General features: G+C 41.4%; 1 protein-coding gene across 6 annotated transcripts in view; it reads left to right on the forward strand.

Moving 5' to 3' along the window:
- Positions 1–14,593, forward strand: part of LOC128859307 (protein PALS1) — a 238,356-nt gene that overhangs the window by 180,810 nt on the left and 42,953 nt on the right. For 4 of the 6 annotated variants that reach the window (XM_054096190.1, XM_054096191.1, XM_054096193.1 and 1 more), the window contains 3 exons: positions 8,250–8,416; positions 8,502–8,596; positions 9,401–10,606. In XM_054096190.1, coding sequence (XP_053952165.1) covers positions 8,250–8,416; positions 8,502–8,596; positions 9,401–10,606 — 1,468 coding nt within the window. The remainder of the gene's footprint in view (positions 1–8,249; positions 8,417–8,501; positions 8,597–9,400; positions 10,607–14,593) is intronic. The other 2 variants (XM_054096194.1, XM_054096195.1) reach the window with 2 other exon arrangements.

Here is a 14,593-nt window from a genome sequence, read left to right on the forward strand (position 1 = left end):
CTCGTATATCGACACCCACGTCACTGTTGACAGTTATGATTTCGAGGTTGTAAGAAACTTCGCTTATTTAGGAACCAACATTAAGGCGTCCCGCGAAGTGTTTGAGGAACAGATTCTGCGGGAACAAGCGCCGGTTAGTACAAGAAAGAAACGACTGGCGCGCTTTGTAAACTTGGCCAAAATCGCTTAAGCGGTTATCGCGCCAATCAAGAAGAAGAAGAACTGTTAAGTATAGCAGAATGCAATCCTCTCAGTTTCAGTGGTTCAAAAACAAAGTAGCATGCTAAGAAAAGTTGTAAAGCCACAAAATAACGGATGCTTGCTGTTTACTCAATGTTGCAAGTTGTGCTGTGGGAGGAAAAAGCAAAAAGTTGCGGGTGAAGGTGGAAAAATGTTTGAAGTCAAGAAAAGTGGAGCTAACAAATGACCAAAATAATGAATATAATACGTAAAAACAAATATATTATTGGAGGTATAACGGTCAAAAGCAAAAAACAAAGTTAAATGAGGCAATAAGAGAACAGGGTTGCAAGAATCCGCAATAAAGAAGCAACAAATAAAGTAAATTGGCGACGTGTTTTTAAACTCAAATTGTTGTCGTTTTGTGTGTGTTTATGTAATATATATGTACGTGTGGGTATGTGAATGAGCTTTTTTATTAAAAAAAACCCCTATGTATTTAAAGTAAATCGTCCAACATTTGCGGCAGCGTTGCAAGCAGAAGAAACCCATTTTTTGCCTGCTCCGCGCTTTACTCCCTCGCCTCAACAGCAGGCGATTTGGGATAGCAGCAACGGGCTTTGTGATACAAATAAGACGCAGCACTAGTAAAAAGAGAGGAATGAGGGAAAGAGGGACAACAGCTCATTTGCAGTCAACTGATATTGCATTTGCTGCAAGCAACAAGCAGAAGAAGAGATTTTAAAATTGAAGTAGTAAAAGGAAAAGAAAAATAAGAAAACGAAGAGTTTGCAATTTTGCTGCTTTCGCATACGAATGAATGTGCAGCAGTTTGATGCAGCTGTCATTGTAGCACAAAAGCGCACACATGTACACATACGCATACACTAAAGCTACGCGACGTCTACTCAAGACAGCAAAAAAGGAAAGCAAGCGTAAAAGCTTACTTGAGCTCTGTGATGATGCTGAAAACAATCCTTGGGGGACAGCATACAAGGTGGTGACGAAGAAGCTGAAGTCTGCTAAGGAATCCATACCAACATGCCCGATTTTCTTGAATGAAGTGGTAAATACACTTTTCCCCAAACAAAGGAAGTTAGTTTCTTTAACCTCGAAGCCAATCGCACATCAGTTTCCAAGAATCTCAGCAGACGAGGTTCTTCAAGCAGTGAATAGAATCGAAAATAATAAGTATCCTGGCCAAGACGGGGTGCCTAACCAAGTACTTAAACTGGCCTTTACCCAGGCCACATCGAATTTCGTACGCCTATTTAATACATGCCTCGCGGAGGGAACGTGCCCATCGATATGGGAGCGACAAACTGCCCAAACCCGGCAAACCTCCCATGCAACCATCTAGTTTCAGACCAATTTGCCTGCTCGACTCGGAGAGACTAATCTACAACCGCCTCGAGAACGAGATCAATTCCGTCAGGGGAATATCGGACAATCAGTTTGGTTTCAGAAAAGGAAGGTCCACCGTTGACGCTGTGAATACCGCCAAAAAAATTGCACAACAGGCAATAAGTGGTACCCGATGGCTCGAAGGTGCCAAAGAGTACTGCTTAATAGTAACCTTGGATGTAAGAAATGCATTCAACACCGCGAACTGGGTCAAAATACTGGACGCACTGGACGAGATCGGAGTATCCTCTTACCTGCGAGCAATGATACGAAGCTACTTCGAAGACCGCGTACTGGATTACGACACAGCAGTAGACAGAAAGAGCTATAAGATTTCAGGCGGGGTCCCTCAAGGTTCAGTCCTTGGACCACTGCTCTGGAACATCGTGTACGAGGGTGTTTTGCGTCTCAATATACCCAATGGTGCCAACATTATCGGTTTTGCGGACGATATCGCAGTAGTTATTACGGCGAAGAGACTGAGCGACATCTGCGAAAAAGCAAATCGGACCATAGCGTCCGTTAACCATGGCTGGTGCAAAACAGCCTTCAACTCGCCGAGCAAAAAACGGAGTCCGTTCTCATATCGAGCCGGAAAAATAATGATAGACAGGAGGTTATCTTTTAAAGCTCACCTGGAGTATGCGACCAAAAAGGCATCAGTAACTGCAGCAGCCTTATCGCGAATAATGCTAAACGCCCGCGGGCCAAAACAACGGCGACGCCAACTTCTAGCAGGACTATACGGTGCCCCTGTTTGGTACATGGCTACGCAACATCCTTCCTACTTACGTGGTATAAAGGCGGCGTATTGTTTATGTGCGCTTCGAGTCTGTGCCGCCTTTAAAACGGCTCCAGAAGAAGCAGCGCTGGTTATCGCTTGCAGCGCTGGTATTCGCTGTATGCCAGACTTGCGAAGCTGGATTGAAAGAAAACTCGGAGAAGTGGATTTCTATCTGACGCAATTTTTAACCGGGCATGGATGCTTCAAAGCATACCTCCATCGGTTCAAACATGAAACGTGGCGTAAACGCGATAGAAGACGTTCACCACGTATTCTTCGAATGTAAGCGTTTTTATGGATCTAGATCGAAGCTTCGGCGAATATTTGGAGGAAACTACTACCCAGATACATTCGTGCAATCCATGTTACAAAGCAGGGAAAAATGGACGGCAGCATGCGATGTCATAGCAGAGACTATGAAAGAATACGACGAACCACCGGCGACTAACTCGGCCCTTCCCCTCCCACGATGTAATACCTGGCGGTTGACCCGTGGGGTGCGGAGTTTCGACGACTCAACAGGCTTGTCCTGGTTTCAAAGGGCACTTGAAAAAAAAAAACACTTGTGCAAATTCAGTTGATAAGATTAGAGTGGCAGAAGAAAAAGTAAAAGCAAAATCAAGTAGTAGAAAGTGAAATCCACTACGAAAATCTACTCGTCCCCTGTCAAAGTGACGGGAGTGCGCTTTTTGCGCTACTCCGCAATCGACAGCAGTCAGTACGTGCTTGAATGGCGCAATAACAGAATAACAACAACAAAGAAAAAGAAATTAAATAAAATAACACTACATTTCTAAGAACTGCTAGCTAACCTCAAAGGATATTCACAAGCCCGTACACACACACACACACCCATGCATTTATACACAAAAGCATACAAATGAGAACAATGACCGAGTGGGCTGGCCATAATCAGCAAATGCTTAATCTCTATCTACGACTCACAGCTTTGGCATTCAAGTTTAGTCAACCGCAGTGGCAGAGACAATCGACAGTGGCAACGACAATAACAACAACAACAGCCAGAGAGACTGAAAGTCAAAGTCAAATCCAGCAATACAAATACTTTCCGAAGTAAATCCCAATACACTGTTTGAAGAGCTGTGCGCTAGCGAGTAAAGATACACCTTTGTGAAATTGTCATGCAACATGCCACATGCAGCAGTCAGTTGACATGCCACTGAGCTACTAAGCTAATGCATTGACAATTTGACTTTTCCATCAACAATGCAGTTGAGCGTTTGAGCAGCTTTTAACTTTTAAGCTGATTGAAAGGCGGTCGGTCGATGGTGCTAGTCAGTCAGCCAGCCAGTCAACTGGTCAGCTGCAGCCATTGTTGCACACATGCATATATGGGTATCTATGTATATATTGCATTCAAACAAGCGCGAATACTTGGCTATGATTTGGATTTTGCTCCATTGCACTTTTCTGTGGCAAATCTGCGATGTTGGTGTTGCTTTGCTCCTCTCTTATTCGTTTTCTCTCGCAAATTTCAGTTTCTTTGTGTTTGTGACTTTTCGCCGCTCGTTTCATCTAAGATTTGTGAAATTTTATGTAAATTGTCGAAATTTATGTGATGTCAGACGACGACGATGGACAGATAATCATAGAAATGGAATTTTGTGCAAGTGCAACCATGTGTTGAAGTGTGATTGAGTGGAAGTGAAATGTGGTGAGAGAAATTCTGTGACGAAAATTATTTAAGGATTTGATTTTAAATTGAAAAATGTATTTATTTGGTATTACGATAAAAATTGAGTTATAAAAATATTCAAAAAACAAAACGTAAGCGACGTAAGCATAATTCTTTTTTCATATTTACATATGTACATGGAAATATTCTTAAAAATTTGTGTGAGAATTTTAGGCTTCGAAATGAAATTTGCTCTATATATAGTCGAGCAAAAAGTTCTGATTTGTTTGCAGTTGAAATTAACATAGATAGGCATATCCGATGTGGATATAACACCTAATCTGTAAATGTTTGTTTCTCTGAAGACCTGGGAAATTTGGAACAGGTTTCACTGGAGGGTCTAGTTTCTTCTTAAAAAGTTCTAAGTGGTTTATGCAACTTAGTTAGGGGATGGAAATTAAATGCAGATTTCATAATGGGCCTTAGGGCTACCGGGTGTCTTCGGCAAGCAACCTGGCTACCCAACCTAACCTAAAATGTCTGCTTCTGCGAGTAATTTGGTTGATTATTACTTCGGAAGTCACTCAAAAACCAATGAAATTTAAAGCTTTCACTAGACTGAGGGCTCTGAGAGTTGAAATTAAAATTAAAAAAAGTAATAAATAGTTGGTATTTTATTGCAAAGTTGTGATTTTATTTTGCAAAATTCTAAGTTTACACAGCTTTATAGCAATAAAAAACCCAGTTTTTTTCAGCGCGGTTGCTCTATGCAAACTCTCCCTTACGTTAGTCCTCTTGTTAGAAACAGTTAAAAACTCTAAAAACTAAATTAAAAGAGCAGGTCGTTTTGTTTTCTAACATTTTTTCTATAGTTTCATCTTTCTATTAAGTTGGATGTAAACTTTTTTGGGATATTTTTTAATTAAAAATAATTAAAATTAAAATATTCAATATTTTTCTTACTTTTTACCCTCCGTCATGCGAAAATTTCTCTCCTTTTTCAACCGAAAATTTCCTTTTCTACGCCTGATTTCTTTTCACGCAATTTTCTACAAAATTATGATTTACAGGATTTACCGAATTTATTTCACCATTTTTTGTTTTGTTTTTGTACTCAGCAGAAGAAATGTTGTTCTTGCTAAAATAACACTGATTCGAGACTTTCCAAATTACTTGCACACATACAAATATAATATCTATAATTATCAGGTGAACACTCATGCGGCCACTCACTCGGCCATAACAATTCTCATCACTGGGAAAGAATTCTCATCAAAGGAAAAAAACAAAAAAAAATGAAAAACTGGAAAACACTTACGAGTAATTTTCTGTTGGCAGTTGCAACGACCCTAATGCCACATACAATAATGGCAAATTACCACGTTGCAGCAATACAAATACTTACAAATGCAGAGGAATTTACCTGGAACTGACGCTGCACTAAAAAGAAAAAAGGAAAATGGGAAAGCATCGTTTTTGTTTTCCTTTCTTCACGCTTCAATATTGAGTTATGCAGCGCCAAGCAAACGAATATACATAAATGCACAACAACAATGCGCGCTTGTGTGTGTGCCGCTAACTCATTTATTTACGCCTCATGCACTCGCATTGCCTTTCACTGTTTCCTGAGGCAAAGCTGGACGCTTGTCGTTCTGCTGGTAATTTAATATTTAACAGCGAATATCTGGACAGACAACAATGCGCTGTCAGTGTCGATGTCGGTGTTTATGGGCCATGCTTAATGCCTCATTGGCCGGGTTTTATTTACCATATTGACCTACTCGCTTACCGACAGCGTGCGATTTTTGTGTATGTGTGTGTATGTATGTGTGCATGCATGTATGTAGGCAGCCTAATGGAATGAAGATTTGTTTCTTTTACGCTGCTCACGTTCAGGTTCCTTTGTGCGCTTGTCCATTCGTTGCAGGTTGCTGGTTTTTCATTACTTTTCCTTGCGTGCGAATGTGTCACGGTGCGTTTTCGCCATCACTTTCAGCTTCGCTGCGTCCGCTATTTTCCAATATGGCTATGCGAAGTCGTTAGTGCTGAAACTCTATTGTTTATTTATGGCATTTTTGGTTGTGGAAATTTCATTTCAGAAATCAAGCGAATGAAAGGCATTAACTAACTACGGCCACAAGGTGGTGAAGCGGAGCCGAGGGACATGCGATAGTTAAACGGTTAGCGCTGTGTGCGTGCATGTGTGTGTAAGGCATATCTGTGCCAAGCAAACAGAAAAACAACAAACAAACAAATTTTAAAATCACCTGCTTTTCTCGGCGTTATGCGCTTTCCCCTCACGCACCCACTTCTGCTTATCGCTGCCTCTTCCTCCTCCCGCCTCTAATTCTCTCGGTGACATTTACTTTGGCTTGACTTCCATTTATCTTCACGCCACACTTTGCGGCATTTTTCTACATATAATACTGTTTCAAGCCGGCACCAACGCTGCTTACCTCCCTCCTGTCTGCCTATCTTCCTCTACTCACTCACTTCACTACGGCACTTCTTTTGTTCGCTCTAAATGAACTGAAATTTAGATTTGCGCGTTTGTCAATATTTGTTTTGCTGTCATTGTCATTTCCGCCAAAGCGAACGAGTGAGCAAATGTGCGAGATTTTGGAGCAAATACAGCAGTCAGGTATCAGCAAACGTTTCAGCGCTTGACTAGCAGAGCGAACCCTCGGCAAAGGCAAAGTTGGCGTTGATTTTTAATGCTTTTTTCTGTCCATTTGGTATGCGATAGGAATCCGGGCGTGGTTGTTGTTGTTTGTTCCACTCATATCTACAACATTACCTCTTATCTGTTTTTGTTATTAATGAAAATCTCAAATTTTCCAACCAAATCTTTGTGAAATGCAGTGGAAAGCCAATACCCTTGTGGAAACATATTTCATAGCAATTTCCGGTTATTAAAGCAAAGAATAGTGCCAATACACTCCCACTTAGCATTTGATTATTAAATGAAGGAATTCGATTATATTCACCGATTGAGAATGATTGAAAATTTTAAAACTGAAAATTGTTTTTGGATAGAGGAGTAATCGCGGAAATTAGAATTTCGTAGAGTATAAAGAGATAAAATATAATTTATAATATCAGGCTGGGCTTGCCACTTAACCTGAACTAAACACTATGCACTTACACATATACATATACAGGTGAGGCCAGTGTTGCTTTAGTGGCTAGTGTGGAAATACGAGAAATCTCTATAGAACCCTAACTGAGTTCCAACAAAAATTAGCCAACTTCTGCGGGTCTTCACGTAAATGAAGATGGAACAGAAGTGAATGAAGAAGAACTGTAGTATTGTAACGGTTTTATCAGGTTCTTATTGGGAGCCAATTGTTTTAAGGGCCCATTCGACGAATACTCTTACCGATATTAACTGTAGCGTTCAGGCAAGCCATTCTGAATTTCTCTTGGAGGCTTGTGGTTTATCGACTACCCGATCTATATTTTCTGAGCATTCTACACCGCAATTTGAGTGAACTTTTAGTAAGTCGCTGACTTGTATGCTCGACCACAGATCGATAAGTTCAGGGATATAAATTTCGAAACATTTTGATACTGTAATTTAAATTAATGGGGAAGATAGCAAGTGTGGATCGTATCAATATCTGCCAAGAAAAAGCTTTGGCCGAGCTCCTGCTCCTATTTGTGGCGTGCGTCTTGATAGGAAGGGACCTACAGTTTTAAGCCGATTTAGAGCGGCAGATGGTTTTTTATGAGGAGCTTTTTCATTGCAGAAATACACTTGGAGCAATGCTTTTAGACATTAAATTTGTTTTTTTTTTTCTCTTCTTAATCTTTGTACCCTTATTTTTGGCGGCCGCCGTAGCCGAATGGGTTGGTGCATGACTACCATTCGGAATTCACAGGGAGAACGTTGGTTCGAATCTTGGTGAAAACACCAAAATTAAGAAAAACATTTTTCTAATAGCGGTCGCCCCTCGGCAGGCAATGGCAAACCTCCGAGTGTATTTCTGCCATGAAAAAGCTCCTCATAAAAATATCTGCCGTTCGGAGTCGGCTTGAAACTGTAGGTCCCTCCATTTGTGGAACAACATCAAGACGCACAACACAAATAGGAGGAGGAGCTCGGCCAAACACCTAACAGAAGTGTACGCGCCAATTATTTATTTTTTTTTTTATATTTGGAAGCAGACAACTTCTCCAATGTATAAAAAAATTATGAAATTTTACTCTCGACTTAATACACGTTCTTTTGTTCTTCTATTGCAGGCCTCGCCGTCGCTCCGGCTCCAGTATTGTCGTTATTGATGGTGACGATTTGAAACCGTGCTTACCGGACGACTATATTAGTAGTCAGCATTATCGACAACATTCTGGTGATAGCAAAGAAATCGATCAGGAAATGTTAACAATGCTTTCAGTTAATCAAGATAATGGTGAATAGCGAACTTAGCTGAACAAAGCTCTTAGTGTCCTTTTCCAATTTATTTGTTTGTATTAATTGTTTTTGTCTACCTTCAGGTCCACATCGTGAGATGGCTGTCGATTGTCCAGATAATTTTATCGCGCGTAATAAGACACCTCCACGTTATCCACCACCACACCGTCCACCACAGGTAAATAGTCTTAAGCTTGACTGGAGGTCAAGGAAGCAATGCACATCAGCAATGAAAAATAATTGCACCAATCACTCAAATACCCTACCCAATAAGCACAAATATATGCAAGCACTAAATCTCAACAAATCCAACACACTCACTTACACCACAACCAAAACAACAACATTTTCTAAACATTCATTTGACACCCAAGCACTAAACGCACAATCACCAACACAATCACTATCCTCATCACAAAAATCATCGTCATCATCACCATTATCGACTGAAACCTCATCACCAATACCACCACCATTACCAACTTCTCCCCCACCCTCAATGCTCATTAACCAACAAAAATCCTTTGAATCTAACACTGCTTCCATCACCAATGTAACCAACATCGAAACCGACACTAACCAGTTCACCACACAATGCGTTGAAATATTTAACGGTAATGGTAACAGACTAATTGTTACGTATCATTCTAAATGCGAAACACCATTACCACCACCACCACTACCACCATCTACATCATCAACAACAACAACAACAATAAAACCAACAACACAAACAATTGCAACTACAACGTCAACAAATATATCACCACATTCATCTACAAAATCAACATCGACATTCACCAAAATTGCGTTACTCAATGATACGAATACACTTTTGAAACAACAAAATTTGTACAACCAACAACATCAATTGAAACTGGATCAAATTGAAAATTACGAAAACAATTTGGCTACTGCAACGGAACGCCCACAATACGCACAACAAAAACAATCGACTGTTGTACAACTCAATTCATCACAGCCAGCAACACAACAATACAAAACTAATAACAATACACCACAACAACAACAGCCACTAACCGCAGCACATATGCGCATATCCAACAACAAGAAGGCGTATCCGCCACTCAACAATAAATACTCTGCGACCAGCAGCAATCCAAATGGTAGCGGCACACCGCCCACCCCTGGCGAGGAGTTCGAACTGATGGCTATCGATGGTGGGCTGCTGCAACGCGCCGGCTCTTCTTCGTATTCATCGTCATACGAGGAGTCCATCAGCAAGAGCTCGTTCGATTCCATTGCATACTGTCATTTGCATAACAAAAACAACAACATTAACAGTCTAAATAACAAAAACATTAACATCAATCACTACAACAACACGAGTAATTCATCAAATTCATCATCGCCGTCTAAGCGTGGCGGTGGTGTTGGCGGCGGCAGTGGTGCTGGCTCTGGTTCTGCTGGCGTTGGTGGTTCACTGAACAGCTCTGCCGGCTCCTCGCCTAGTGGCAATGATGCGCCATTAATAGAGGGTTTGGGTGGCGCGCCGCCCGAGTACGAGTTGCTGCCACTTTCAATGTGCAAGCAGGTGGCCGCTAGCCTACTACAACCGTCGGGCAAGCATCGCGAGCTGCCCGTCGACGTGCCGGACAGTTTCATAGAGATAGTGAAGACACCGCCGCGTTATCCGCCGCCACCACATTTGTCCTCGCTCTCATCGCAGCTGTCATCGAATTCGTCCACCTCGACGGCGAACACCACACTGACGCACATCAACTCATCGTCCGCCTCTTCCACCAATACAAACAACACCACCAACTACAATAACAACAATAGCCACACTAATGATAACTCCTTTTCGCCCATGTGCTCCTCTGTCTCCGGCTCTTATTCGGCATTGGCATCCATCTCCGCCACGGCCTCGGGTATCGTATCGTTGTCGTCGACATGTTCACCACCCTCCATGGACCATCAGTCATCTGTAACCACAAAGTCAACGCCCGGTTGTCATCCACTGAAGCAATTGGTTAAACAGAAGAGTCTGCTATCGTTGGGCTCGTTGAGCAGCTCCTTTGAGAAATTAGATAAATCAACAGCAACGCAACGTCAGCAACCGCAACCGCAAGTGCCATCGGGTGGCAGCGGCATAAGTGCAGTCGATGGCTGTTTTGTGAGCACTGTGGGCAAAAGTGTCAAGACTTCGACCAAGCGCAACGATGAGGTATTACCACCATTTGATACTCACTCCTCTCTGTCCACTTCACTAAGTAAACTTTGAAAATTGTAATATGTTGTGTCTTCTACACTTTCCTGTTGCTCCGCACCGTCACTGCGTCTGGATGTAGCGTATTTGCTCGACAGCAGCAGCTGTGCTCGTAGTTCCTCTGTTGTCCTAAACTTACCTCTTACTGTTCCTCTTTGCTACTATTATGGCTGGCTGATCCTGTTTACATTTTCCTTTTGTAGTTTTTTCTTTTTATTTCTTATTTTTTTTTACGTAGGCTCATGCTCTCTGTAGTTTGTTTTAGTTTGCTAAGTATTATTTCCAGTCCTCCGGGTGCATGCTGTGCCTGAGAAAAGAAGAAAAAAGTGTTAAGTCTATGCTGGACTGGCTCCTATTCAACTTTTTACTTACCGCTTGTTTTGTTGTATGTGGAGAAGAGTTTATGATTTATGTCTGAAAAAATTTGAGATGCGCCCGCATGGTAATTTATGTGATTTGCAAAAATTCTGGTGCATTGTGTGCACTTTCGGGTTTTTTGCCACTTCTCTACCCATAAAGGAGCTGAAAAGTTATATGGATCATCTCCTTTTGAGTACTCGTATATGTATCTCCTTATCTCTGTTAAGCGCACTTACCATATCCACGAGCTCTTATACTGTGCCATTATCCATACAAATTTTACACACACAAGATTACTCCATCCCGTAGCTTCAATGTTTTTTGTCTTCCCTGCAAGTGTGAAAACGTAAGCGCGCTGCTGCACATAAATTTATTATCAAAATTTTTTTGGGAGCTGTCAACGATTTCTCTTTAATAGAGCTTACATTCCGTAACGACTCTTAAATGGCTGCACTTGTCCTTGTCACACATGCTTTGGCGCCTGCACAGCTGAAAGCGGAAAATTGTGAGTGCAACCATCCTGAGTGTGTAAATGCACACATATGTGGCGGCAACAAATTACAAACGCGTGCTGTTGAGTGCCTCCCTTATACCGTTTGCAAAGACAAATCCTTTGCTTGCACTGATTGCTGCCCAGCCTCCTCGCCTAACGTGCCTTGCTATTTGTTTTAGTTTTTTTTTTGGCACGCGTGTCGACTCAAATCGCCATTGCTGCGTCTCTGTTTGTTACTTTACTTGTCTATTTTGTTGACAGTTATGACGCACGAAACGAATGTGTTGCAATTGAATGCGCGAAAGCTCCTGCTGGCATCTTTGGTAGTGTCAGCGCCTCTAACAAGTGGGGATTTGCGAAACTGTTGCTAACACACATGTTGCACATGGCAGGCGTTACGCTGCATTACAGCGATGCCAAATCATCATCGGAGCTCATAAATTTGAAATTTTCCCCAAAAAATGGCGCACGCAAAAGAAGAGTGGCGCGCGACGTGACGTGAAAACAGGCAAACACACTCACGCAGATTAACGGTCACATTGAAATGAGTCAAAATTATATTCCAGTAGAGCTACTATTGTTGTCACATATGGAGTGGGGTGTCCGTTGGTACTAAGCAACGTTGAACTTGAACTGAAATTCGTACTTTGGAAATTTTTCTTTTTATTGCATTTTCTTCTTTTGCCACCTCTGATGAACGCACACTTCCACTGCCGAGTTCTTCATGCGTTTGACATTTTTGACTGACGTCCTTTTTTCATTGTGCTGCTCTGCTCGTCTACTGCTTCCTTCTAAAATAAGTCTTCTATTTTCTACAAGTTTCGTTTCTTGAGGCACGCTTACCTCGTCTGGGGATGCCATTTTTATTATCAACTTTCCTCGTGATTCAATTGCCACTATTGAGCAGTTGTGCAAACAAGCTCGAAGTTAATTACTTTAATTAACCATCTGGCAGTTTTTTTATGAAGGAGATGCATGAAAGGTTGGGCTTACTTATTACAAGTTAAGTCTCAGTAGGGTTGCAATGATGAAATGAAAGTATGTAAGGATTGCATTAAAGCTGACGAGAGAGAAAATTTTAGTAGGAGGTTAAAGTGTCTGTCTTGCATTTGTTTCAAGTGAACTCCTTCGTTTGGTGAATAATACCATCCGTACCATCTTCTGGTCAACTCTACTCTACTCTGCTTGCCAGCAAATTTGATAGCTATGGGAGTCTCTGACTTAGCCGAGTGGTTGCCGCTTCACCAAAAACGCTCCAATTTACCCGAACCATCGTGCTCAAACAAATTACTAAATACCTGAGGTCATCGAGACGATGAAGTCCACTCACGTCGCTGCTCTTCTCCGCAATTGCCCACACGCTCAAGTCACGTTCTCTGTTCCAAAAAAATAAAAAACTAATAAAAGATAAAACCGTTATTCATTTCGGTTTTTTCGTTGCCCTGCCACTCTAGTTAGCTACGACTTCACATAGAAAAAATGTAATAATTCAAATTCCAATCTCAACTAGTTATCTCGCTCGAAATCTATGCATTACCACTTGAGCTGTGGAAAACGAAATCCCGCATAAGAAATATTTTGTTTGCAATTAATTCTGCCTTGCCGCCACAGGTACGTGCAAAATTTTCTCATATCCTCTGCCGCAATTTATTTGTGCAACTCCTAATCCCTCGCACCACTACCCGCTGGCGAGTTCTTAGCTGCCTTGCGGCGCCGGAAATTAAAGCAATAATAATAATTTTAAATGTTGCCTCTACACTTTCCGCCTGCTGCACCTTAAGCGCTAACCGTTGTAGCTGGATTAGCGTGTGAAAATCGTTATTACCGTTGCCACCATCAGTGTGCTATTGCAAACTTCGAATGATGTGTTGCATGCCAGCACATGTTGCAGATGCTTATCACAATGTAAACGTGCCACATAAACCCAATGTCCGCAAAGCTTGCGGTGGTACGCGAGTAGTTAGTAGAAGCGTTGGCTGTAAAAATGCTTGAATGAGAAATTTTCAGTGCAGAGTAGCCACGCGGAAGCGGGAGGAAGACCATGCTTCGGGGTTGACCTGAAAACGGGCAGCAGCCTGACCCCTCGAATAAAAGTAAATGGTTGAAGCACAAGTAGGCGTTGCCGGTGGACGACACACTTATCCTACCTAATTTCGCGTTGCAATGATGATATGCAGCGCAGATGTGAAAAACTCACAACAGCAGGGGTGAGATGGACCCTGTTTGTTGCTAATTTTTATTAGTAGCTGGCGAAGCTAAATTGTCTCACATTTCGAAATTCCTATCTTTGTTAGCGGCGTTTAATGGTTTATGCAAATTTATAAACTTTGTGGAAATAAAGTGAGAATTTTTCATGGTCCAAATGCCATCTCCGCTCATAAATTTTACAGTTGCATACATTTCATAAACTATAACTTTTTTTTATAAAAGTAGCAAGTTTTAAAAGCGAGTTTGTGATAATTCTGCCAGGCATCTTTTGAAGCGCTGCTAAAGTGATCAGCAAAACCTAATGTGCAAGGACGCGCTTGCAGCTTACTTGGCAAAATTAGTTGCAAATTCCTTGTCAATGATGAACGACGCTTAAAGTTACCCTTGGAGCTCTATTTGAAACAAATTACTCTTCACGCTGTATTTATTTGCATTTTCTTTTCGTTTTACTCCTTTTATTTACGGGTTGCGCTATACAGTTTTGGCTGGCTTGGGTTACTCCGCCCAATGCTTGACTAAACTGGGCATGCACTCATATTTTCTGCAATGATGAAGAGAATATTGCATTGAGAAAAGTCTAAAACGCATACTTTAAAAGAAGTTCAAGCCCCTCATCAGCTTAGATTTCCAAATATATTAAAAATTATGAATTTTTACAATAAAAACTTTGCTGAAAAGGCACTGAAAAAGCAGTGGATTCGTTTTCTTGTCTCCCCGCCTTTCATATGAAAAAATACTCATCGATAGATTTGAACTCACTGCAACTCTGTTTGCCTTAACTTACTCTGTATGCAATTGTATTTTTTTCTTTTTACTTCGTTTATTTTATCCATCTGTATTAGCTCAACAATGCTTGACACATTACAATTTATAATTTATATAGG

Source organism: Anastrepha ludens, chromosome 3 (genome assembly GCF_028408465.1).
Source record: "Anastrepha ludens isolate Willacy chromosome 3, idAnaLude1.1, whole genome shotgun sequence".
Classification (NCBI taxonomy): Eukaryota; Metazoa; Arthropoda; class Insecta; order Diptera; family Tephritidae; genus Anastrepha; species Anastrepha ludens.